General features: G+C 41.3%; 1 protein-coding gene across 1 annotated transcript in view; it reads left to right on the top strand.

The window, feature by feature from the left end:
• The window catches only part of ttc27 (tetratricopeptide repeat domain 27), a 44,310-nt gene that overhangs the window by 18,001 nt on the left and 2,977 nt on the right, over positions 1-23,332 (top strand). The window contains exons 8-16 of the mRNA XM_044136634.1: positions 436-548; positions 4,607-4,673; positions 9,082-9,195; positions 12,729-12,824; positions 14,741-14,863; positions 18,843-19,070; positions 20,436-20,534; positions 21,383-21,435; positions 22,993-23,158. Of these exons, the coding sequence (XP_043992569.1) occupies positions 436-548; positions 4,607-4,673; positions 9,082-9,195; positions 12,729-12,824; positions 14,741-14,863; positions 18,843-19,070; positions 20,436-20,534; positions 21,383-21,435; positions 22,993-23,158 (1,059 nt within the window). The remainder of the gene's footprint in view (positions 1-435; positions 549-4,606; positions 4,674-9,081; positions 9,196-12,728; positions 12,825-14,740; positions 14,864-18,842; positions 19,071-20,435; positions 20,535-21,382; positions 21,436-22,992; positions 23,159-23,332) is intronic.

Here is a 23,332-nt window from a genome sequence, read left to right as displayed (position 1 = left end):
TGACTTTCTGATGGCATTAAGCTCAGACTGCTCAGGTCTTCAACACAGCAGCAGCAGCAAGTGCTGCCTCAACAGCCAGACCCAGAAACATTGGTGTCCCATCACACCTGAATTTGTATTGATGCCTCTGAGTTATTGTCCAGCTGTTTGTAAACCCGTAATCTGGCATGTCAGAACAAGGACTAGCAGAGAGAGAGTTTTTTTTTTTAAACAAAATCAATACAATTAGAAGACTAAACACTTAATATTCTGTATGTTCCACATCAATTAAAGTACAGCAGGCTTATGCTGACTTTATGTCCTGACTTCTTTATATGTAATATTTTTTTCTTTTTGTTGCTATGCTATGCATTGCAAAAATAAATCTTGTCTCTCAACCCATATTTTTATCAGACGTTGACATATGTGACTGGACGTTTTTGTTGTTGTTGACAGGATTACCATCTGGACGACGACACGCTGCTGGATCGGATCACTTTAGCTGAGCCCGATCAGTACCAGCTGCCTGACCTGAGTGCTGAAGAGCAAGCCCTGGTCCTGGGTGTGTGGTAGGTCAACTCAACGCCACTTTTACTGATGTTATCCAAAAAAATAAAATAAAATTGGGTTGAATATCAAACCCAACTTTTTTGTTAAACTGGGTGTGATTAGGACAGGAGCAGAGTTGCAGATCCATGTATTTTCAGGGATTTTCAAAAGATCAGCGATCTTCTGGTTGTTTCTGCCCTTAAGGTGTTCTGATTGGGCAACACGCTCTTAAATCTAGTGGCTGATCACTAATAAAATGATGATAAAATATGCGTAAAATAGGGGTGCAGCGATTGCAGTTTTCTGGCCGATCATCGATTAACAATCTTTTAAAAATCCTAACTTACTGGTTCCGATTTAGGCCGATACGATTTTTTTGATATATTGATATACGTTGCTTAATATATCAAGAAAGTTGCTGAAATTGGCAACGATGGGGTGACCATTTTTAACTGTAAATGTGCAGACATGACCTGGTTGGCCGGTTTGTCTGTCAAACCTCTCTCACAGGAGTAAAGGAAAACACTGGTTGATTTTTAGACCCTTGCTGAGGTTGATGACATTGATGGATAAGATCGGCTTGACATGTAAAAATCGGGTGATCACCGATCTCTCAAAATTAAGGAAATCCGCACCGATAAATCGGTGCACCCCTAGCATAAACCGTTATAAACTCCACATATTCTCGTAGCATTTGCACCAAAAAAATGGCACATCATGATTAAAATGGCACATCATGATTAAAATGGCACATCATGATTGTGGTTGTCTCATTATTGTGAAACAACCACAAGATTCTCCTTACTCAGAATCTTGTGGTTGTAGAAAAGATCCGTGAATAAGATCAGTCTCACCAATCGTCCGTCAACCACAGTAAAAGAAATCGCACCCTAAAACAAAGTACTGAAAACAAAATTCTCCCTGCCCCATTTACCTCTTTACAGTTCTTTTTTAATAATATTTTATTTACTACATAATGTAAAAATACACCCTACATTGTTGCATCAAACAATAGAATTTTTCATAAGGATTTTTAACTTGACAGTGTAATATTGGGTTATTTTGAAGAAGAAGCCAATGCAAATAAAGCAATCCTTCAGTCTAATTTATTTTCATCCAGCTCTATACTTCGTTTTGAAGAAACTGATTGTTGTTGTCGCTATAACAACGTGGCCTGTAGGGTTTTTGTGATTCCATTAAAGCTGTATTTGTAATGATGTGACGGGGGTTTAGAGCAGTTCCTGGGACAGCGACCCGTCCATGACCAGAACCAGTTTACGGGCCCGTTTCCATCCAGAACCAGGGTGACCAACAGACACTCAGCCTAATACCAGAGCTCTGTACCTGTCGGTGATGAATTTCGTCGGCGCGACGGAGGCTGGATGGGTCAAGTGAAGGGCGACGCAGCAGTCAGTGAGATTGCAGGGAGATGATTGATGAGCAATGGGCTCTGTTTAAATTAAAGCCCTATCTGCACACCTGAATGTAGCTCCAAGGTAATGTCAGACAGGAGTAGATTAGACCTCTGAGTCCTCCAAAAAGCCACTCATCAGATTTATTCGTTTTAGTTTTTTTCCAGGCCCTATTTGTTATTGCTGGACCCAAGGAGCCTTGAGAACATGAACTGTCTCTCTCCCTCTCTCTGATTTATCCTCATGTTTATCATGACGATGTTGATGCAAAACTCGCCACACTCCAAACTGAAGTAAAGGTCAAGTGGAGGCGTTTGCTTATACACTAATAATTACTGCTATGGTGTCCATCTATCCATCCATTGTCTAACATCCTTGTCCCTTAGAGGGGTCAGGAGGTCCTGGTATTTATCTCCAGCCAACGTTTCGGGTGAGAGGCGGGGTCACCCTGGACAGGTCGCCAGTCCGTTGCAGGGCAGCACAGTGACAAACAACCATGCACACACACATACACACACCTAAGGAGAATTTAGAGAGACCAATTAACCTGACTGTCATGTTTTTGGACTGTGGGAGGAAGCCGGAGAACCCGGTGAGAACCCACGGATGCACAGGGAGAACATGCAAACTCCATGCAGAGCTGCTGTTTTGATATGAGCTGTGTTTGGGTGTTTGTTTACTGTAGAGGTCATGATGGAGCCTTTCAACCTGAAACATTACATTAAAACAGAGATGTGTGTGTGTGTGCTTTGTGTCTCTTTTAACCCCTTTCTCCAATTTCTGCCTGTTGGAGTTTCTGCGAACATATTCCACTTCTCACTCTGACTTTTCAGAGACAGAACATCCGTTGAGCTTTCTTATTCTTGTTTGTGTTAAAAAGAAACCTTTACTGAAAAAGGGATTTCATTTAAGGTGTCAGGATTTGGAGGATTAGTTGGTAGAGATGACAACGCCTGGCGAGGCTCAGCATGGGCTGCCGGAACGATTCGGTCTGTTCATTGAACCCAATGAGAGAGAGAGAGGAGGAAAGGGAAGAAAATGATTTTCCTCCTCTGTGGTACTCTGCAGGTGATGTCAGCCTCTGGCTTTGTTAATAACACTGTAACCCTCGGAGGATCCAGAGTTGGGGCTTATGGTTGAAGGGAACTGAATGACGCTGGAAACAGTCTGAAACTTTGTCTCGGAAGACGTTTCTTATCTAAAAGCCAAGCTGGCTTCTCTTAGCAGCCTTCAGATTAAACACAGCTGTGCTCCATCTTCATGCTCCTTCCTAAAAGAAATGTCCGATGTTTAGTTTCTCTTTCTTTCTTGCTTAGCTTATGTTGTTTATTGATGCATTAGCCACTAGGACAAATCTGTTCTGTCAAAACCCTTCTATAACAAGGATATCTCAAACAAAAGGGGAGTAGAATTGAGCGAGGTTAATGTAGAGTGTTCCACGCAATGGCCGCCATGCATCAGACAATGTGCCTTAAAAATGGCTGCATTGACATTTTCATGCTCATTTCTGCATTTATCTCTTGGGATATTCTTAAATCCCACACCTGCTCTCAGACGGTGTTCAGGTGTGTGTGACTTTCTCAGTGCAGCAGAGGAAACCGAGCCGGGTCGGAAAATTACTATCATTCAGATTGTTTTTATTGTGCATTCTGATGTACATTTAAATAGAAAAGTCATTCAGCTTCTGAAACTTTCAGAAAGCCGTGACACAGCTCTTGAGCTCAGGATTTCTCAGGATGGCTGTGTGGGGGTGTGCAGGTGTGTGTGTGTGTGTGTGTGAGAGAGAGATCCGGTTTTAATGATTTGGATCAAACATTTCATAGCCTCACCAGAAGATCAGAAGCAGCTCTTTGGTCTGGGCTGGGAATCTGAGGTCATGTTGCAGAGAACTGGAGGGTTTTTTGAATTGAACAGTTTTTTTTTTCTTTACAAAGTTTTTTTTTATATTTTAAGGCATGTAATTATCAATTAAAAACATTCAAATCTGACAGAGCACTGCTCCATATTATAATTCTACCAGCAGAGGCTTTTATTTTTATTTTTTTGAAGTGTGAGGTCTTTCAACAGAAGACGCATGTCTTCTTGAACAGGCCTCTGGGGGGCGCTGCACCTGGTTCCCGAACCACAGATAGGTTTTTGCTGGCTGGAGGAACGCTTGGGGAAAGTGTGTGACTTCATCCTGGTGTGGTTTATTGGATGTTCTGCAGTGTGATGACCTGATCTGGGTCAGAAAGCTCCAATACAGACAGAACCTCGCAGCACATCTGCATTTTGTCTCTCATTATCACTGCAGTGTCTGTGGGAGAGGAACCATTGAGTATTTACCAAGGTTTCACCACCATCACTGTGTGTCATTCACAGGGTGCGGCTAACATATGAGATGCAGAGAACAGTTGGTCCTGAAATAGTCCTCTTATCACTTTTACGGCTAAATCGACAGCAGTTTTTCAGTTTTGAACAGTGACCATTTACTTATGGAAACATGAATATTTGAACATTTCCTTTTTTTGGTCCTTTGCTCTTTCACAAATTAATTTGTTTATCCATGTGCTTGCTTATGAATGAGCTTATTTTAGATCACTCCTTCAGTTCTTCATTTCCTCATCGTTTCAGGTTGCGGAGCGGCTGGTGAGTTTGTCCTTCTGATCTATTCTGTTGTCTTCCAGCACTGACTTTCAGAAGAACAATCCTGTGCACAAACTAACAGCAGAAGAACTGCTGGCATTCACTTCTGTAAGTCCTTTTACTGTTCTTTTGACGAGAATGAATTGGTTCTCAATAATAACATTGACATAATTCTCTAAAATGGCTATAATACATAATGTTGATGCATGAGCGTGGTCGTGTTTCCATCTATGTTTTTTGTGCACATTTTGACGCCTCTGGTTAGAAAAAGTTTTGTATGGAAATGGCACAATACAAAATTACTTTCTCATTTTTTCAAAACAGGTTTTGGGACTAAGATTGTTTGTGGATTATTTGAAAAACTCTAAAGAGAAGATGGAAATACATTTATCTACAATGTTCTGCACCTTCCCATCCACTGTGCCTTAGCAGAGGCACGGAGCTCAGAAAAATTTCTAATTTGAAGCCTCCAGCTCCAGGAGTGGACTTTCCATTTCTGAGATGTGTGGGACATGCTAGTTTGGAACCTCTACGTCCTGTTTATTCCAACCATGTGTAGCGTAAACATGTAACGAAATCACGTTTTTTGCGTAGCCTGATTGATTTGCTCCAAACACATATAATTGCCATTCCCCCCCAACCCCCCTGTTTTGCAACATCTTAAAAATTTCCTTGAAATTTGCATGATTGTTGGTTGGAAACATAGCTGGTCATGACACTATCTGACAGCAACAGTCTTCAGTCAGAGGCATCTTTAGATTCACTGCCTGACTGACTGCTACTAGAGATCTTCAATATCCACGGCATCAGCATCCACAACTCTTTTAATACTTTAATGATAGATGTTATGACATTCAAAAGTATTTTTGAAATAAACTGAACTAAACTGAATTGAATGTGGACTATCGTAGTTTCCATGCAGGAATGTGTGTGAAGCGGTTTATTTTTTAAATCTTTACTTTCTTGTTATTTTCTCTGTATTTATAAAGTCAAGGTTAAAATCCTAAGCAAGCTGATTTGTGATAAAGGAGGTAAAGGCGTGAGGCATCAGTCATCACCACATACTAAAACCCAACATTCTCTAATTAAATGAGCTGTTTGGCAAAGAAGGTGGAGAAAGACTCTGGGTTAGTGGTTCAGTGACTCCAAATAATAACAGCCCAAGGCAGTCGAACTGGAACCAGCTTCCAACAGAGAGAGCACAGCTATTTCACAGTGCTTTGGTCAAAATCGGTCAATGTTTCATTGTTTTACTCCTCCTTAACCTTGAGGCTTGAGATGAAACTGGAAGGCATTAAAACAAAGGCTACACACCTCGGGCTCTGGAAAATGTATTCACAGGTTTCTTAGAGATCCAAAATGTTTTGCAATCATAGCCAGAAATTCAATGAAATCCTCCAATTGCAAAGCATTGTTCTATGTAACACCATCCTATGTGTCTGTCTGTGTTACTCTTGCACCAAGACTTATGGGGGGGGGGTTCAGGCTTCACAGCTGGTTTAAAGGCTCAGCATCAGGGAATCAATATCTAATCAGTGAAAAGGCAAGCTCGATGTGCTGCAGAAATGGGAAGCAGTTCAGGGCTGCGCTGCCTCACAACAAATGCTACACTGGGACAATAACATGATGAAAAGTGCTTTGGACTCCACTCATGAATAGCAATTTGAGCTGGATAAAAAGCAGCCGTTGTTTCCAGACTGTGACCTGCTGCCTCAGAGCGCTGACAGTCTATTACTGAAAAGCCCTTTTACTTTAGGCCATATATACACTGATCAGGTGTAACGGTATGACCACCGAGATGGGAAGTAGGGGCAATATCCTTCCATATTGCTCAACTCTTTACTCACCATTTAGGGGCTTATTATTGGCTCTAAATTTTTATGTCCGTAACCTAATTTGAAATGCATACAGAGAAGAACATGTTCACCACTTATATGTCTCATTGGCAATTCAATAAACATTAATTAATTAATTTTTTTAAGTGTTTGTTTTCTTGACAAGCTTTGAAGCAGCAACTAACCAGTTGCGGTACTCTCAATGCGTTTGCCTCTGTTTTTTAACTTAGTTTTTCCAGGTAAGTTTCCAAGAAGCTAGCAAACAAACAATTTTAAAGCGTTAACAGCTTTTTAAATACCGTTTTAAATGAGCGTCGCCATCTGGCCCAACAATCAGTCTTCAGTAGCCGACCGTCATTGATGGCGGCTGCTGCGTTATGACTGGAAAGGAAAGCTGCTGCAGGCCAGGCAGCGGCCGGCTCTGTGAGCAGGCATCTTCCCAGCCTACATGTAGATCCAGGAATCTGCAGGCTGGTTAGATGGTTGTCACATGGCTGGCCATCTTCATCAAAGCACTTCTTCTGTTTCTGTGTCCTCCCCAGAATATGATTCTACTTCGTGCACTGCTCTCCAGTGTAATTCTGACAATGAGACCTGACAGAGACAAACGCAGTTAAATGAGTTGAGTTTACAGAAAAAACTATGCTCTGAATTGGAAAGGTTGAATGTGTACTACAGATGTAAATGAATGGATTGTGATGGTCCACGTTGAAAGGAGTCACAGGAAGTATTTTGAAAAATTTGATTTTATTTTAACTCAAAAGTTACATTTGAACTACAAGTATAACTGAGCTTGTGAAAGAGGTCAAAGGAGCAAACTCTACTGGTGGCAATAAAAACATGGTTCATGTTTTTAACAAACCAAATGTCTGCAGATATGTTAGAAAAACAGTCGTTTTTTGGGTTTTTTTAACGGGGAATGATGGTCTATTGATAACATGTATACCATAGAGTCCTTGATGCTAAAAACTGCTTGTATTCCAGCTTTTACATTGTTGTAAATGCTACAATATGTCAGATCTATAATGTAAGGGCTTTTCTTCTTCCTGGCACGTTCAATGTTCCATTCACAAAGTTCTGATTGCTTCTGAAAAGCTCCCTGTGCTCGTTTATGTTAACAGGAGGGTGACAAATGCTGATCATGTCACATCATTTGATTTTAATCACCCAGTGATTTATATAGCTATAGAATAACTGCATAATTAGGACAGTTTACTGTTGCACTAATGACTCTGACAAGACCTGCTAAGCATCCACAAACAACATCAGTGCTTGTTCATCACTGCTACCGACATCGATCACTTTCATGAGACATTCACATCGTCATCAATAATCTGTGTGTAGAAATTCATCGTTGCATAATCCCGTCATTATAGATGATCCTGGCATTAGTCCTTATCTGACGTATCCATCTGTGGGTAAATCATCTGGATGTCTGCATCCCACCTGCACTGTTCCCTGGAACCCTTTTATCAGCTCTTGGAGAGCTGAAACCCCAAGCTGGCCCAGCTATTACACACCAGCTTATCACCGCAGTGCCCAGATAAAGTCTGCAGCTCTAATAGCTTTTAATAATTAGGTGTTTTAAATGAGGCTTGCTTGTCGATTTCTCACTACAGCGAGCAGGAGAAGTCTTTGACTTTAGTGCAGAGAGGATGAAGCAAATGAAAACTAGGTTCTGTTTCCTGGTCGGACAGTCAGATGGCCAGCTGCGAGATGCCTGACCGCTGTGGAAGCTCAGGTCAAACCTTTTAAAACGTTCCTTGTTAATTTTAACTGGAAAACACACATTCAGAGTGTTTTGTCTTGGTTCACTTTGTAAAAGACCAGTTCACAACACATGTCCTCCCACTGAATATTCAGCTTTACGCAATCAAATTCAGTCCAGGCTAATCCTGTCAAAGAGATGATTTAAAAAAATGTGGGTCTTAGTAAATACTATCCAGTTTATTCAACTCAGACATACGTTATCATTACCGCGGCGAAAATGTCAAGTTAGGCACAAAGTCTGGTATAAGACCAAAATGGAAAAAATATGTTTATAATTACTTTGTAACAAATCCAGGCAGAAGTAATAATTAAAGGAAAAACCAAACCATGAAACCAACCGATACTAAGTCAGTAATGTGATTATAGTGCATGTTAGAACAGGGCAAAGTACTTCCAGTTCCAAAAGGCTCAGAGAGTGACATTAGAAATACAAAGCTTGTGCACAAACAAGAAGTCTCCCTTTAACTTAAACTCTTGGTGTGTCTGAGTCTGATGCATTTTTTGTTTTTTCTTTACTCTTCAGCATGACAGTGGGTAGTGTTTAGAGTTTTTACTCTAGAGTAACAATGTTTTGTCACTAGTAAAAGGTCTACAGTGTGGAACATGTTTTCCATTATAATGCAACAACAAAATGTGACCATCAGGTTAAAGTACATTGAACATGCTATATAAAAAGTAGATTTTTGTTTTCTCTCTTTGTTGCAAACCATAATAGCTTATTCCTTCTTACTTAAATTTTCAGAATTCCGTCTTTTGGAAGGTTGATTAAATACATTAACAAAAAAATGTTTGCGCCCAGAAGAGTTCATCTAGTTTGTCACAGATCAGCAGATTACCCCAGAACTGCTCCCTATCACGTTAGAAATGATTGTAATAAATCCAATCTTCTGTCTCTTTTGTCTTTGGAACAGTGTATTCTGTCCCAGCCAAAGTTCTGGTCTGTGGAGGTCACAGCACTCTGCCTCAGGACCAAACTAGAGAGAGGAAGGACTCGCTGTGTTGAGAGAGCCATGATGCAAACCCAGGTAAGGAGGCGGCCAAGAGGTTTGTTATTCAGCAGTAAAGTGACACTAAATGACTTGGGACATCTAATGTGCCTCATGGTGAAACATCGATAACATCAAGGTGAGAGCGTTAGTACTGGTTTATCACTGGTCTAGTAACTTTCTACAACCGGTCTACCATATTTCTAGCATTGGTCCAGCACCACTCTACCACCAGTCTACCACAGGTCTTGGACTGGTGTACCATTGGTCTAGCACCATTGGTCTTCCAGCACAGGTATAGAGTATTCTAGAGAGATACTGTTGTGTTTTGAAACATTTGTTCGTGTTTTGCGACGGATGTCTCTAGAGTTGGAAAACATGAAGATTTGCAGTTGGACGTGGGACATCAACCAATCAGATAGACTCCACTATGTGACACAGTGGCCTGTAATTGATGTCCTGGCAGGTCACATAGGCACCAAGTCATCAAACTGGGTTTGGATGAGATGAAAGTAGAGCTGAAAGCGATCCTCATCAGCGTGCTGCTTAAGTAGGTGGTGAAGCTCACCAAATTCAGAACGCTTCTGAATTATCTGGTGAATCCATCCAGCTCTGAGGTGCCCAACAACGTTCGTTCTTTCAGTAAATAAAGCAAAGCCACTTCCTCAATTTCATCTGCCTTTGTACAAAGAGACCAGCAGAGGAAAACAACCAACGCGCATCTTTCCACACTTTGCTTGTTTGCACGTCTAGAGTGAAGATTTTAATAGAACTCTCGATATGAAATGTCTGACTTCAAAGTGCACAAACGTCCAACATGAGACATTGGACGCATTCAGTCTGAACACAGCATTAATATTTAATATTTTATGCTCTGTCCAAACTAGGACTTGCCACCCAATCAATCCATCCTGGCCGATTCAGTTACCAAATGCCAACTTTCAGCGTTAATTCCTGTCACACAAACCAGATTTCAGCTCAGGCTGGTGTTGATGGCAGACGTCTGTAAAATCCTTCAGCAACTTCTTGTGATTCACTACCAGCATCTGGATGAGATTGGTCATCAGAAATCATCATGGGCCACCAGAACGATTCAATACAAGAGAAGGAGTATGATGTGTGAGATGAGCCAGGGTCGGTTCGTTAGCACTGTGAATCTGCTGATTCATACATCAGTCCTTTTAGTCCTTTTTTTCTATCATTTTTCATCCACAGACCAAGAAAGTCCTCTTCAACTTCATTATGGGTTCAAACCTGGAGCTCACGATGAGTGTGCAGCATACTTTTTGCACACATATTTATATATGTTACATTCAGCAGCAAAACAGAATAAAAGAAAAAAAAACTATGCTCCATGTACAAGCAGTGCATTTCAATCAAATGCTGTTCTTTGGACATCTGTTTTCCTGAGTGTGTGTGTGTGTGTCTGCTTCAGAAAGCTACTGATGGCGTTACAGAGCTTTGCTCGGCTCGCAGTGCCGATGAGTAATTGAGTAACCTTGCCCCTTCTTTCCGAACAACCCTGCACACAAACAAAACCATTAATCCCCCACAGCTCCAAATGTTATTTTCGATGTTGATCAATAACATCCCAGAAATGGCGAACGCAGACATGGGATGGGTTTATGAAAAACCTGCTGAAGGATTTATTAGGCTGGCACGGTTACTGTAGCCGAGGACTACAGCTCCAGAGCTCCAAGTGGAACCATATGAAGCCCAGATTGGTTCTGGTTGTTTCTCAGACCCGTCCACTCTGAGGCCTGGTTCTGCACAGAGCAATTGGAAGCAGTAAAGCCTTTGATCAGCTCTGCTGTTTTCTGTGCCATTTCCCAGAATTGTTCCAGGTTTACATCAAACACACTTTCTTCCAACTTTACAGTTTTCCCCAACTTATTGTGTCTTCTCCGTGTTGAAGTGCATTGGTAACAAAGCCACTTCTGTTTGTTGTGATTGCTCTGTCAGTGTGCAGTTGCTTTCTATTTTTAGGTGTTTGTCCAGAGCTGCTCCACGTTTTAGTGCTTCCTTCTCACCACTCGTCTCTCCTGCTCACTTCTAGCCGAGCAGCTGCGAGTTCAGCATTTCCCTTCTCTGTATAAAATGTTACTTTTAACCGTCCTGTTGTCCTCGGGTCAAAATGACCCGCCACTGTGTTAAAACTCCCCAAAGATCCACTAAATGTTATTTTAGGACAACAGGAGGGTTAAGAAAATAATAGTGTTTAATGAAGTATTCCAGTAGAAATCTGTATGATTACAAAGGAAATATTTTTTTTTTTTTCTTTTTTCTCTCTCTCGCTCTATTTCAAAAGAAGGGTAAACTACAAGATTTCTTCTCCAAACCACTCCTTTTCATTCAAAACTTTTAAACTGTATATGAATGAAATAAACAACTGCATTCTAAAACGGCAGCCCAACGCGACTGTCCATATCTGTCAGGTCAAAGGTTGCATACCGTCTCCTACATGATGGTGGATCAGAGGTTCTTGTAATCTGACACCTAAGCAGTCTTACCTACATGTGTTTGGAGAAATGAACTGTCTATTATTTAATTTCCCGGTTTCTTTTGTTTTTTGTTTTTAAATTTTCACATTGTTATGGAAAAATTACAGCCTACTGCCAACTCTTTAATCCTCTGCTTCACTGTTTGCATGATCTAATTTCTGTAAACTTCAGATTTGGGACAGAAGGCCTTTGTACTTGAATCTATAAAATGTTGCTATGCAGAAGTGGTTTTGAGGACCAGAGGGTGCAGTAGAATCCCAAGTCATCGTCATTTTGAAAAATATGTAACTGGCCACCAAAAGCAGGAACAAGTCATCAGGGCACAAATTGAGAATTATTTATTTACTTATTTATTTTATTTTATTTTATTTTTTGCATAACATACTAGTTGAAGTCATGAAGAAATCACCTTGTGTTTAAATAACAGTTTCAACAACTGATGGCTTCAATAACATGGATGGAGTGACAAATGTGTTGGCAAATAGAGCATTTTAGAGCAATGTCCCAAAAATATAATAATTAAGTTCATACATCACATCCCTGGTAGATGCTAAGGCTCTGAACACCACCAGTTGATGAGCATCCACTTCTGGGAAGATTGTCAAAACTGTCAAAATGATTGTTCTTAAGATTCCTCTATATTGCCATGTGTCATATGGAAGAATGCATGTGTTCTCAGAAACCTTTAGTGTGGCAGTTTATGGATCAAGCAGATATTTAATCTATAAAAATATAATACATTTCCAAAGCATGAAGTGTTAAAAGATGAGATAGGAGCATCTTACCAGCTGCAGTCTGAAAGAGTTGTCACTGTTCTTTCTGTTTTCTCTGTGGATTCTCCCGACCATCAGCCATTTAGTACCTAATGACCCTGAAACCCGTCGATACTCGGCAGCCAACTGCAGTGTGTTCTCCGCTGGCATATGCAGTGAGGGTGCCAAGTTCATTGGTTCTCAATCTGCTTTAATCATCTCTTTAATCAATAAACTGCAGTTTCAAACTGTAACTGTAGCAGGGTAAATCTTACACTTCCAGTTCCCGGAAGAACATTTTCACTCTCTTCTCTTGCAGGCAATAGTCGATCATTTTGAAGACCAGAGCTGTCCTGTGAGCGAGCGCCTCAAAGTGTTCTACTGCTGCCAAGTACCGCCCAGATGGGCCCTCCAGGTATCACAGGCTCACACACGCACACACACACACACACACACACACAACAGCTCAACTCATGCTTCATGGTTTTCATTGTTCTGTTCCTCCATCCTTCACTCTCATGCTTTAGGTGTGTTTCCACTAGAGCAGGGGTCTCCAGCTCCCGTCCTCAGAAGCTGCTGTCCTGCCTGTGCACACCTGAATCAGACAACTGGCTGGTTGACAGGCCTCTGTAGAGCTGAAGGAAACTCAGCCGTTTGCTTCAGGTGTGTTGGCGAGAGGATGCCTCTGAAAGTCGTAGGCCAGCAGCTGTTCAGGACGGGAGTTGGAGCAGCGTGAAATGATCTAGAGGAACATTTTCCAGGAACCAGACTATTTAAAAAAAAAAAAAAATTATTATTATTTTTTTTGTTGTGTTTGCGCTGCTTTTGCCAGCTAGAAACTACGGTGGCCCTGTGGCACAAACTACTTCAACAAAATGAAAAACACATAATTAGCGAAGCGCAATTACAGATGACAAAAAACATAACATTAACGCTAACTTTCTAATGTCTTGGCTGTTGACATGGGGAGACTAAATCTTATAAGAAATGTTTTAAGCTGTTTGTTCTGAGCTGCTGTATGAAGTTTATGCTCCTGTGGGACATAAATATCTGATTGCTGTGAGATGCCTCTGACTTTGAAGTGAGCGTATCTCAATTCAACACTGAATTGTGCCGTCAGTGACGTCTCCTCCCCTCTTTACCCTTAAAGCGATAGAAAACATGAGTCTCCCTTTAAAATTACAGACATCCCTTCCTTTCCTAGGCCTTCATAGCTCCTCTGTCAGTTATAAAGCATTATAACTGTGACAGAATCATTGGTTGTTTAGTTTCATTGTGTACACCATGGACAGAGGGAACTCCACATGTGGTCAAATGTCTTTGCAGTGGGAGGAGTTACCGCTCAGTAGAGGTGCAGAAAAAAAAAGTATTCTAAAAAGAATCGCACTTCCTAGTTCTGGGTGTTCTGAATCGATTCAAAATTCTCATGAATCCATTTCAAAATCTGTTTTAAGTTGTTCATCTTTGCCGCTCGTGTTTCCGAGTGTAATGCATATCACCTAATGCGTCCACTTGGCCACTGTAGAACGCCGTCTCGCCCGCAGTGTATTAATTATTTGATATTTTTTATTTAAGAAAAAGCCAGGAAGCTAAGCTAACCCAACGCAGGTAATTTAAGTTACAGAATTATATGCAGAATTTTGTTTAAAAATTATTTGATGCACCTTATAGAGTCAGTGCATTTGTTTACACTGTCTTTTCCTGTTATCACATTAATTTGAGCAGGATCTCTAGACTGATTGAACAGGTAAAATAGTTTCTGAATTGACTCTTGACCCTAACAGACGGTGAGGAGGTTCTGGTGCACATGTGAAGTGTGAAGAGAGGTTTGCGGAACCTTAACGTAGCAGCAGAGCTACGAGGAGGAATTTTACGTTGCTCAGAATAAAGGAAGGAATTAAAATAAGAGCAGTAAGCAGAATCTGTGATAGATAGAATAAGATGTGTCGAGGAGATTAAAAAAGGAAGGGGAGGAGGAGGCAGCAACTGGCAGCATGTAATAACTGATCCAGCAATAAAGCTGGAATGGAAGAGTGTGTATCGGTGTTTGGGGACCTGACGGAGGCTGAGGGGGAGCAGTGCAGCAATCAGCTGCAGCAGGCGTGGAACAAAACACCAAAGGCCTTTTTATGGCTGAGAGGAGAACATCATTCATTTCTGTACCGCTTGGCTTGCCTATATATATCATGGTTCTGTGCATTTAACACAGGATGTGTTACTACTGCTGATAATTTGGTAAAAGATCAGGTTGACTGCTGCTTACTGTTGACGGTAAGAGGAGTAGAGTCTAATGAGTGCAGTGACAGGGTTTGGGCTGGTTTTGCTCTGCAGAAGCTGCTGGCCAGCCTGCTGATAGACCTGGGCTGCATCAGCTCAGCTCTGCTGCTCTACCAGCAGCTGCAGCTCTGGGAGGACGCCGTGGTCTGCTACGAGAAGCTGGGCCAGCATGGAAAGGTACGCTCTCTCGCGCACACACACGCCGTCGTGTTTTCATGACTTGTGAGGACTTTATATTGACTTCCATTCATTTTCTACAGCCTAACTCTAACTATAATCCTAAACCTAACCATCACAGACCTAACCCCTAACTCAAAAGCAGCATTTCCCCTTAGGGAACCAAGAAAATGTTCCCACAAGGAGCAATGGTTCCCACAACCCCACATTTTAGACAGAAATAGGTTCCCATTAGGATATAAAAACCCGGTACACACACGCACTCAAAAAGTCTTTTCATCTCTCAACCCGACTATAGACCAACTTCCTTTACTTTCAAAATGACTTCAGCAGTGTTTAAAAACCTGCCCTGCAGAGACATATTAGAGTAGAATATGCTTTATTGTCACACGGTGGGGAAATGCATATCCACACAAACAGTGAAAATAAAGTAAGAATAAGACTGTACATTAGGAATACTTTTACAACCTAAACATAATAATTCTGTCTGACTTTGCTACTGAAAAAAATAGCAGAATAGGAGTAAAAGCCATCTGCAAGTGATTGTTGCTACATTTGGATTAAAAAACAACAACTTGCAAGCCCAGAGAACACGGTCCCAACAGGGAAGTATGGCGGTGGCATCATCATGGTTTTTTTGTGGTTACTCTTGGTGCAGGATGGACTGGTAGGCCGAGTAAGAGAGATGACATCACAGGTGTCATCTCTGTGATGGGGAAGCTTTAAAGCAACGTCGCAGTACACCGGCAATTAAAGCTGAGCTTTCTAAATGGAGATGGACTCTAAAGAAACCACCAGATTAGTTAGAAACGGCTTAAAGACAACAAGTCAATATTTTTGAAGTGACTGTCGTCACAATGCCCTGATCTCAAAGTGATAGAAGATTTGTGAGCAGAGCTGAAAAAGATGTGTGTGTGTGCGTGTGTGTGTGAGCCAGAGAACCTGACACCAGTCCTGTATGGAGGAATGTTTCAGCAAACCACTGTAAGAAGTTTGTGGCAAACTTCAGGGAAATCTGTTGTTCTGATCCCAACCAGCCTGAAACAGGGTGAAACAGGGAAGGTTTAGTCTAATTTAATGTTAGATGTTGAGCGTCTTTTTAAAGAATGTATGTAAATATGCGATCTCAGCTATATTTCTGTAATTACTTGTTAGCGTGGCGCTTCTCTGGATGGTCGACGGCCTCAGAGATCTGCTTCCTCCCACAGGAACGTATTGGGCCATTTATTAAAATCATTTTTAGCTACACCTCATGCATAATCTTTTGTTTCGGAACATTGAATAAAAAACAAAAAAAACAAAAAGCCTTGTTCCTGCTTGAAGCTAGATGAACTCCTGTAACATGGGTCAGGTCCCAGGCAGCTCAGTATTTGTGCTGAGCGAGATTAGTGCAACCTGTCCAATCAGATCACACCCAGCTGGACGTCCGCCCGCTGGGGATGTCTCTGTGTGTACGCTCCCTTGGCTGGTGGAGCCAAGGGAGCGTTTAATACCCAACACTTTGTCCCGACGGGACCGCTCCTCTCCCTGACCCTGCTGCTTTCAGCGCACACATTCTGAGGCGCACCGGACCAGGAAGTCAGACTACTTTATGTGCTGTCTGATGTGGACGACGCAGGCCTGCCCCTGTCCTTCCAGATTCTAATAATGTGGATGATCTTGTCATGCCACGACGCCACGGGAACCATCCATTTTAAACCATCCCTCCCTCACAGAATAAAACTTTCTTAAACCTTTCTCTGTGCCAAGCTTTGTTTTCCTTCAGAAAGTCCAAACAGGACATTCACAAAGTTTATTCTGTTCTCCATTGTGTGGAGGAGTAAATGTGCCTTTTGAAGACCTATTCTGTTCTTCATCTGTGTATTCTTTTATATTGTATATTCTGTGTTATGGTCCTTATCTGGAAACCCCAATCCTCCAGCTCGGTGCAGCTGGTGTTTGGGATCTGGCCCTTTACTGTTTTTTTTGGCCCATAATTCTCTGGATCTTTTTAGAAATACAAAACGACGTCCTTGTTCAGAAGTTCTTCCGATATTATTTGATCACATCACCATTTTGTCTTTGGGTTATTTTTTTAATCCACAATGATTTTTGTTGGATTAAAAAAAAAGGTGAGAACTTTTCCCACAGATCTTCTGTGTGAAGTGCCAGCTGTTCAGGTCAGACTCGTCTCCAGGTGTTGCAGCTGTTTTTTTGTTTTTAAAGCAGAGCTCAGAGTATTTGAAGATATGAGACCAACCTGAACTCTGCTCTGATGCCTGGCCTCTGTAAAGATTCAGGCTTTTATTTCCACATCTACTTAAATGAAAGGCATGACCATGAGGCTGTTGTCAGCTCGTGGTGGAAGTGCTCTGTCTGTCGGACGCAGGATCAGAGTGTAGATGTGCAGACGTGACGTAAGTGCTGATTCTGATCCCTGGCCTCGCTCAGACTCCTCAGGTCCGGAGCTCATCTGGGCTTTCTGCCAGCTCTCTTTATTTAATTACACCATCCCTTGTCTCTCCAATTAGATTACCCAGCTTGCCTCTGGCTCATAATGAAAGTCTCCTTCCCCCCTTTTGCCCCGGCCGTGGTGGTCCCAGCCAATAGTCTGTTATGCTCCGACTGCACTCCAAAGCAACAAGGTAATCCATTTGTCTGGAGTGGTTTGGGCTCCGTCCAATGTTGCTTCTCCTGTTTCTAGTGCTGTCCTCTTCTTTCACTCAGACACATGGTAGTGAGCAGTAATGTTCCTGGACAATAGAAAGGTTGAGCACTGCTCAGCGGTGTGCATCTTCCTCCAGCTCGCTGTGTATTGGATCGAGGTTTGGATCAACCCCAGAGGAACAGAATGACCTTTGTGAATGTGCTGCAGTCATGTCATGTTTCTGTCTCTCGGACTCCTCCTCCTCTCTCCCTGTTTTCTTTGCGGTATTAACAGATATGTGTGCGGCACGGCCATTCATCATTGTGGCTGAACCTCTAAACCCGCACTGTGCGCCGCGTGTCTTTTTAGTTTCAGCTCCAGGCAGTCCAGCCTGGTGTTAAAGCCCTCTGATTGATGATCACCATCAGATAAAGCTGCCCTCTCTCCCATGTTTCCAACACTTTAATTCAGACTTTAAGAAAACTTGAAATTGAAAGTTTCACATTGCAGCAGATGAGCTTTGAGAACGACTTGACGGACTGGGCATTCTAATCGGAGGTGGTCTCTGTAAACACTGTTGTTGAAAAGATTCTTACAAGCAAGTTAACTTTATAAAACAAACAAGTGATAGTCCAGAAACCAGCAATAAAAGCAACGAGCTGATACTAGTACAATGAAGGGAAAGAATCTATTAAGAAGACTTCCCAGTACTTCCTAATAACAAGTTGGATTTTTTTTTTCTGAAAATATTTACCTCAAAGGTCTAAGAACATTAGATGTGTGAAATCTTGAAGCAAGGGATTCTAAACCAGCTTACCATAAAACGTCATCAAACTCATAACCTCTTTCCATAGAGCAGTCCCTCCAGTTCTTACAGATCCCATAATGTAAATCAACAGATCCCACATTTTTTCTCTGCGTTAATGCATAGTTGTAAGTTTATTGCAAATTTCTCGTAAAAATTGATAAAAAAAAATATTGAAGTGAATGCTAACTCCCACCTGCAGGTGGCAGTATTTCTTAGTTCTTTGACACGGCTCCCTGTTTTACTTGATGTCAAATTTTTAGGCGACGAGTGACAAAATCGAGCTACTTAAGTTCTTAAAACTGTTTTATTCACATCTTTTCCTTTATACGTAGATATGAGAAAGGGTTTAGTAATGGAAAAGAAAACGTTACAAAAATTCCTAAAGTAGCTTCACACAATTATGCAAAAAAAATCACAAAAAACAATCTTGAAATCCCAGAGGGCCCAATACAGAAAAACATCTATCTTATAATTAAGTTTGCTCTCAGACCAGCCACTGTTCTCCTGTTTGCCATATTGTATTTCTCCTGTCACCATTTGCTCAGGCTGAGGAGATTGTGCGCAGAGAGCTGGAGAAGAAGGAGACTCCGAGTCTGTACTGTTTGCTTGGAGACATCCTGAATGAGCATCAGTACTACGACCGGGCGTGGGAGCTGTCGGGACGGAGGAGCGCCAGAGCCATGCGCTCCAAGGCTCTGCTGCACCTCCGGGCCAAGGACTTCCAGCAGTGTGTGGACTGCTTTGAGCAGTCGCTGAAAATCAACACCATGCAGGTAATCGGAGACATTTCCCACTTTGTTCCATATGCAGTTTACTGACATTAGGCCTGTCACAACAAACTATACATCAATTAATCACATGATAAATTGAAATGAGTTCAATCATTTTTCTTTGCATGTTTTATCGTTTTTCTCTTTCTACCAAAAACTGGATGATAAGAGTCTCCACTCTGTTGTTTTGGCCTTTACCAGCCCTTTTTTTTTTTGAAGGTCAATTTTGTTTACACAGACTTCCTAATTCATTTTATTAGTTTATTTTGGATATTTAAAATGTCTTTCACTTCCAGTGTTAAATCTTTATTAAAATGAAAGTCTATTTCTCTTTGTAAATGCGTTCTTGCATTATTATGCCATTATTATGATGCTTGAAATTTGTGTCAAAGCAACAATATTATCATTTATCGCAATAAATTCTGGGACAGCTTATCGTCCAGTAAAATTTGCTTTTGCGACAGGCCTGACAGACACATCCTTTTCCAAAACGGAGTGAGCAAACCTTTAGTTAAAAATGAATCATAAACATTTCTCATTTAATCCTTTGCTTGCTTGCAGCTAAACTTTATTTTTGTTGACATTAAGTCATGTTAGTCATGCAGCTTAATTACTTATTTTGTGAATTTTCTGCTATTTAAAAGTCCTAAAACAAAGTTAATTATTACTTCAGCGTTTACATGATGTAACAATTTTCAAGTTGACCATTTTGTGACATGGTTGTTGAACTATTTTGCTTTTTACTGGTTGCTTTGTTTGCAGTACCTTGGTCTGCGTGAACACAGGACCAGAAACATTCTTTCTACCAACAGCAGAGCACAGTGGTAGAGGAGTGATGATCTGGTCACCTTGTTGTTATTGAGTCTATCATGATGCCCTTGGTATGCCAAAATATTCTAGCGTTATATGGTGAGGTCATTTCTGGGTCATCAACAGGACGGTAACCGCCAATATAAGTGGATCTGTGACGAGATGAGAAAAGAATCTTTAAGTTCAGCCTCAGCCCACAGCAGGACTCCACACCAGCAGAGAAGTGAGCAGACATGATACCTCTAGACTGTGCAAACAGCAGGTGGTCCAGTTTCTCTGCAACTACATAAAAGCTCAACAGCGTCTGATGCTGACGGATCGTCTACAGGGTAAAAATGACCCTGTGATTTTGGATTTGGCTTCAGTTCTTTAAAGACACGTTTCAAGAAAAACTCATTTCATCAACCGATGCTGACTGAAAGACGTTGCTTTCATGCTTTGAAAACCAGATTGTTTCTGTCTTCTTGAACAGAGGCTGTGAGCGATCAGACAGAGGTGACGTCTGTTACTCCTAACGCTCAGACTGGCTCTGATCCCCCTTTCTCCCTCCTCTTGCAGCTTGGCGTGTGGTTTTCCCTCGGCTGTGCCTACTTCGCTCTGGAGGGCTATGAGGGAGCCGCTAGAGCCTTCCAGAGGTGTGTGGGACTGGAGCCAGATGTAAGTGTATAAACATCACACATTGATCATGACCTGTTGGTTTCCTGGCTCTAGGCCTGGTCCATCCTATATACACCTAGGACTATTTTTCTGTGTGTGATTGAGCTTCTAAGTCCTTCACCCCAGCCTGATGCTCTTAATCAGCTGTCGCAGTGAACCTTGGGTTCAAGGTTCAAGGTGTCTTTAATATCCTCAGGGTGTAATTAGTGCTACAGGCAGCACGACAAGCATTTACCAACTACAAATACACTAAACAAAAACCAAATCATTGTATACACATAAAACTGTAACTACTAACAGACGCACAACGTTCAACAAGAAGTATTATGTAAAATGTTATGCTATAATCATGTTATAATGTTATTCCCTCATTAAAAATGCCTTAAAATTGCCCATATCTCTTTTTATCAAGAACTAATAACATTAATCTTTACAGCTGTGAAATCTGAGCCAGGGAATAGAGAGGGAGGGGACAACTTCACAGGTACAATCTTCTGTACCAAAGAATATTGAAATGACGCTCCCGGGACACGAATACTTCCCAGTGTTACACGCTCTTCAGATGTCACCGTCTGAACATCCGAGCAAAGTGACGTCATTTGCGATCAGTGCCATTTATCTACAGCATGTTGTAGTTTAAGAAGTAAACGGATCAAAGTGTACATTTTCACCAGTGCTGCTTCCTGGTTCAATGCTCTCCTCTTCATTTTTCCAACTTCGAGAATCTCAAAGGCCCCAGTTTCAGAATTTGTGTTCTAGATGGGAAATGGTTCTGCCTCGCCCTCAAACCGTCTTTATTGTTTCTTTTCTCTTCCCCTCCATCCCTCTCCCTGCTCTCCCTTTTTCAGAATGCAGAGGCATGGAACAACCTTTCCACAGCCTACATCCGCCTCCAGATGAAGTGAGTATGAGTCTGGGAGCTGCTGAATTTGTCTGCCCAGGCAAGACGTGTTTGAACTTGTTAGTATTCATAGGAGCATCAGTGATATTCAGGTGGCAGGCAAGAGAATAGGATAGAATGATCCTTTGTTCCCCAGGAGGAATGTATGCATTTCTGCTGCAGCACAGAGCGATGTGGAAGAAAATCCCATAAAAGCATATATTGTATAAAACAGCTAATCACAAAGTTAGGTCCAAACAACTAGAAGAATAGGAGATGGAAGTAAAAATGATGTAGAATACGGCGGCAGGCTTGGAATACTTGTTAGCAAAAGGTAACAACCAAAAGGTCACATTCAGGTAAAACTGCACAATATTAGGAGAATATGACATTGTGATATTATTGTTGAAAATTACATTAAACAGCATTAAACTCTGATTGCTTCAGTTTGATCGTGGTTTCAAAAATGAACGGACAGAACAAACCGAATCCATTCAGATTAGAGCCACAAAGTGGAGCATTATGGGAAAGTTTGTGTGGTCAAGAAGCCAAATATTCAAACCAGACTCATCATGTTCAGATCAGTCTCTGTCTGGCGATCCAGTAAACGGGTCTGGGTTTAACGGTTCAGAACCGATCAAACTTCAAATAAAACAAAAATATTATCCAAAAAAAAAAAAAAAAAAAAAAGACTTATTGGTTTGAGACTTTTTTGTGATGCAAGCGAAGCTGCAGCTGTCCCTCCCACAAATGACCGGCGGAGTTACAGTTCATTTGGCAGCTTTTCTCTAAACTTCTGACATCATTGTGTTGAAATTCCAACTCGGCAGCGTCAGACACACTCTGACCTCACCTCAGATGTTTGCTTTGACCAGCTGCTGTTCGACATCTTGTGTGGAATGATGAGGAGACTTTTTTTTTTTTTTGTCTTTCACATTCGTAGATAACAGGATATCACAGCAAATCTTTCAAAATACACCATTTTAAAAGGCTTTCTGACAAAAAAAAAAAAAAAACTCTGGGAAATTTTTTGATCAATCTCAGATGCTTTTGAAAAGTTTTGATATTTGAAACTTCCACGTTTTTCTCTAGAAAGCCTACTATTTTTTATTTATTTATTTATTTTTTTCTGTCTACAATGGCACTAATGCGTCGTCATAGGAAACATAGGCTTAAAACTGAAGTTCACAACAACCGTCAGGCAAGGAACTCGACGGAAAGTTTTCCCTGAAACAACAGATCTTTAAAGATCTTCTCTGGATTCTCTTCAACCTCTATAAACCTTTTAAATTGTGTGTTTTGAAAGATTTGTCATGATTTACGGTTCTCCAAGATTTTTTGGTGGAGGTTTACCACTCCTTTTTTTTTTCTTCTCATCTATAAAGTCCCTTACACACCATTGTAGTTTTAAGGTTGAAAATTTTAAAACAAAAAAAAAAATGTCCTGATTATATGCTTTGAACAACAGAGGCAGTTGAGATAGATAATTTTTCTGTAGAAGTTGTTTTGAACTACTTCTTTCTCCCAACCTGTTGAGTTGAATCTGAGGCTCTTCTGCCTCCTTTCATTGGCTGACAGAACCAAAGCCTTTCGAACGCTGCAAGAGGCCCTGAAATGCAACTACGAGCACTGGCAGATCTGGGAGAACTTCATCGTGGTCAGCATTGACATTGGGGATTTCGCTGAAGCCATCAAGGCGTACCACCGTCTCATGGATCTGAGGGAAAACTACAAAGATGTCCAGGTAGAATGATTTCTCATTAGTTTTTAAAAGTTGTACATTTCATTTCTGAACTAAGCCATTAGATCTGGTTTCCCCTCCATATTGTCTGCGTGACACAGCCGTCAGACAAAACCTGGGTCTGAACAAGAAGCTGTTTGTTCTGTCCTAAATGAATCTTGCGCATTGCGGTTGCAT

The sequence above is a fragment of the Gambusia affinis genome, linkage group LG13, assembly GCF_019740435.1.
Source record: "Gambusia affinis linkage group LG13, SWU_Gaff_1.0, whole genome shotgun sequence".
NCBI classification, from domain to species: Eukaryota; Metazoa; Chordata; class Actinopteri; order Cyprinodontiformes; family Poeciliidae; genus Gambusia; species Gambusia affinis.
The sequence above is the reverse complement of the archived record's forward strand: the minus strand, read 5'-3'. Positions and strand labels throughout refer to the sequence as shown.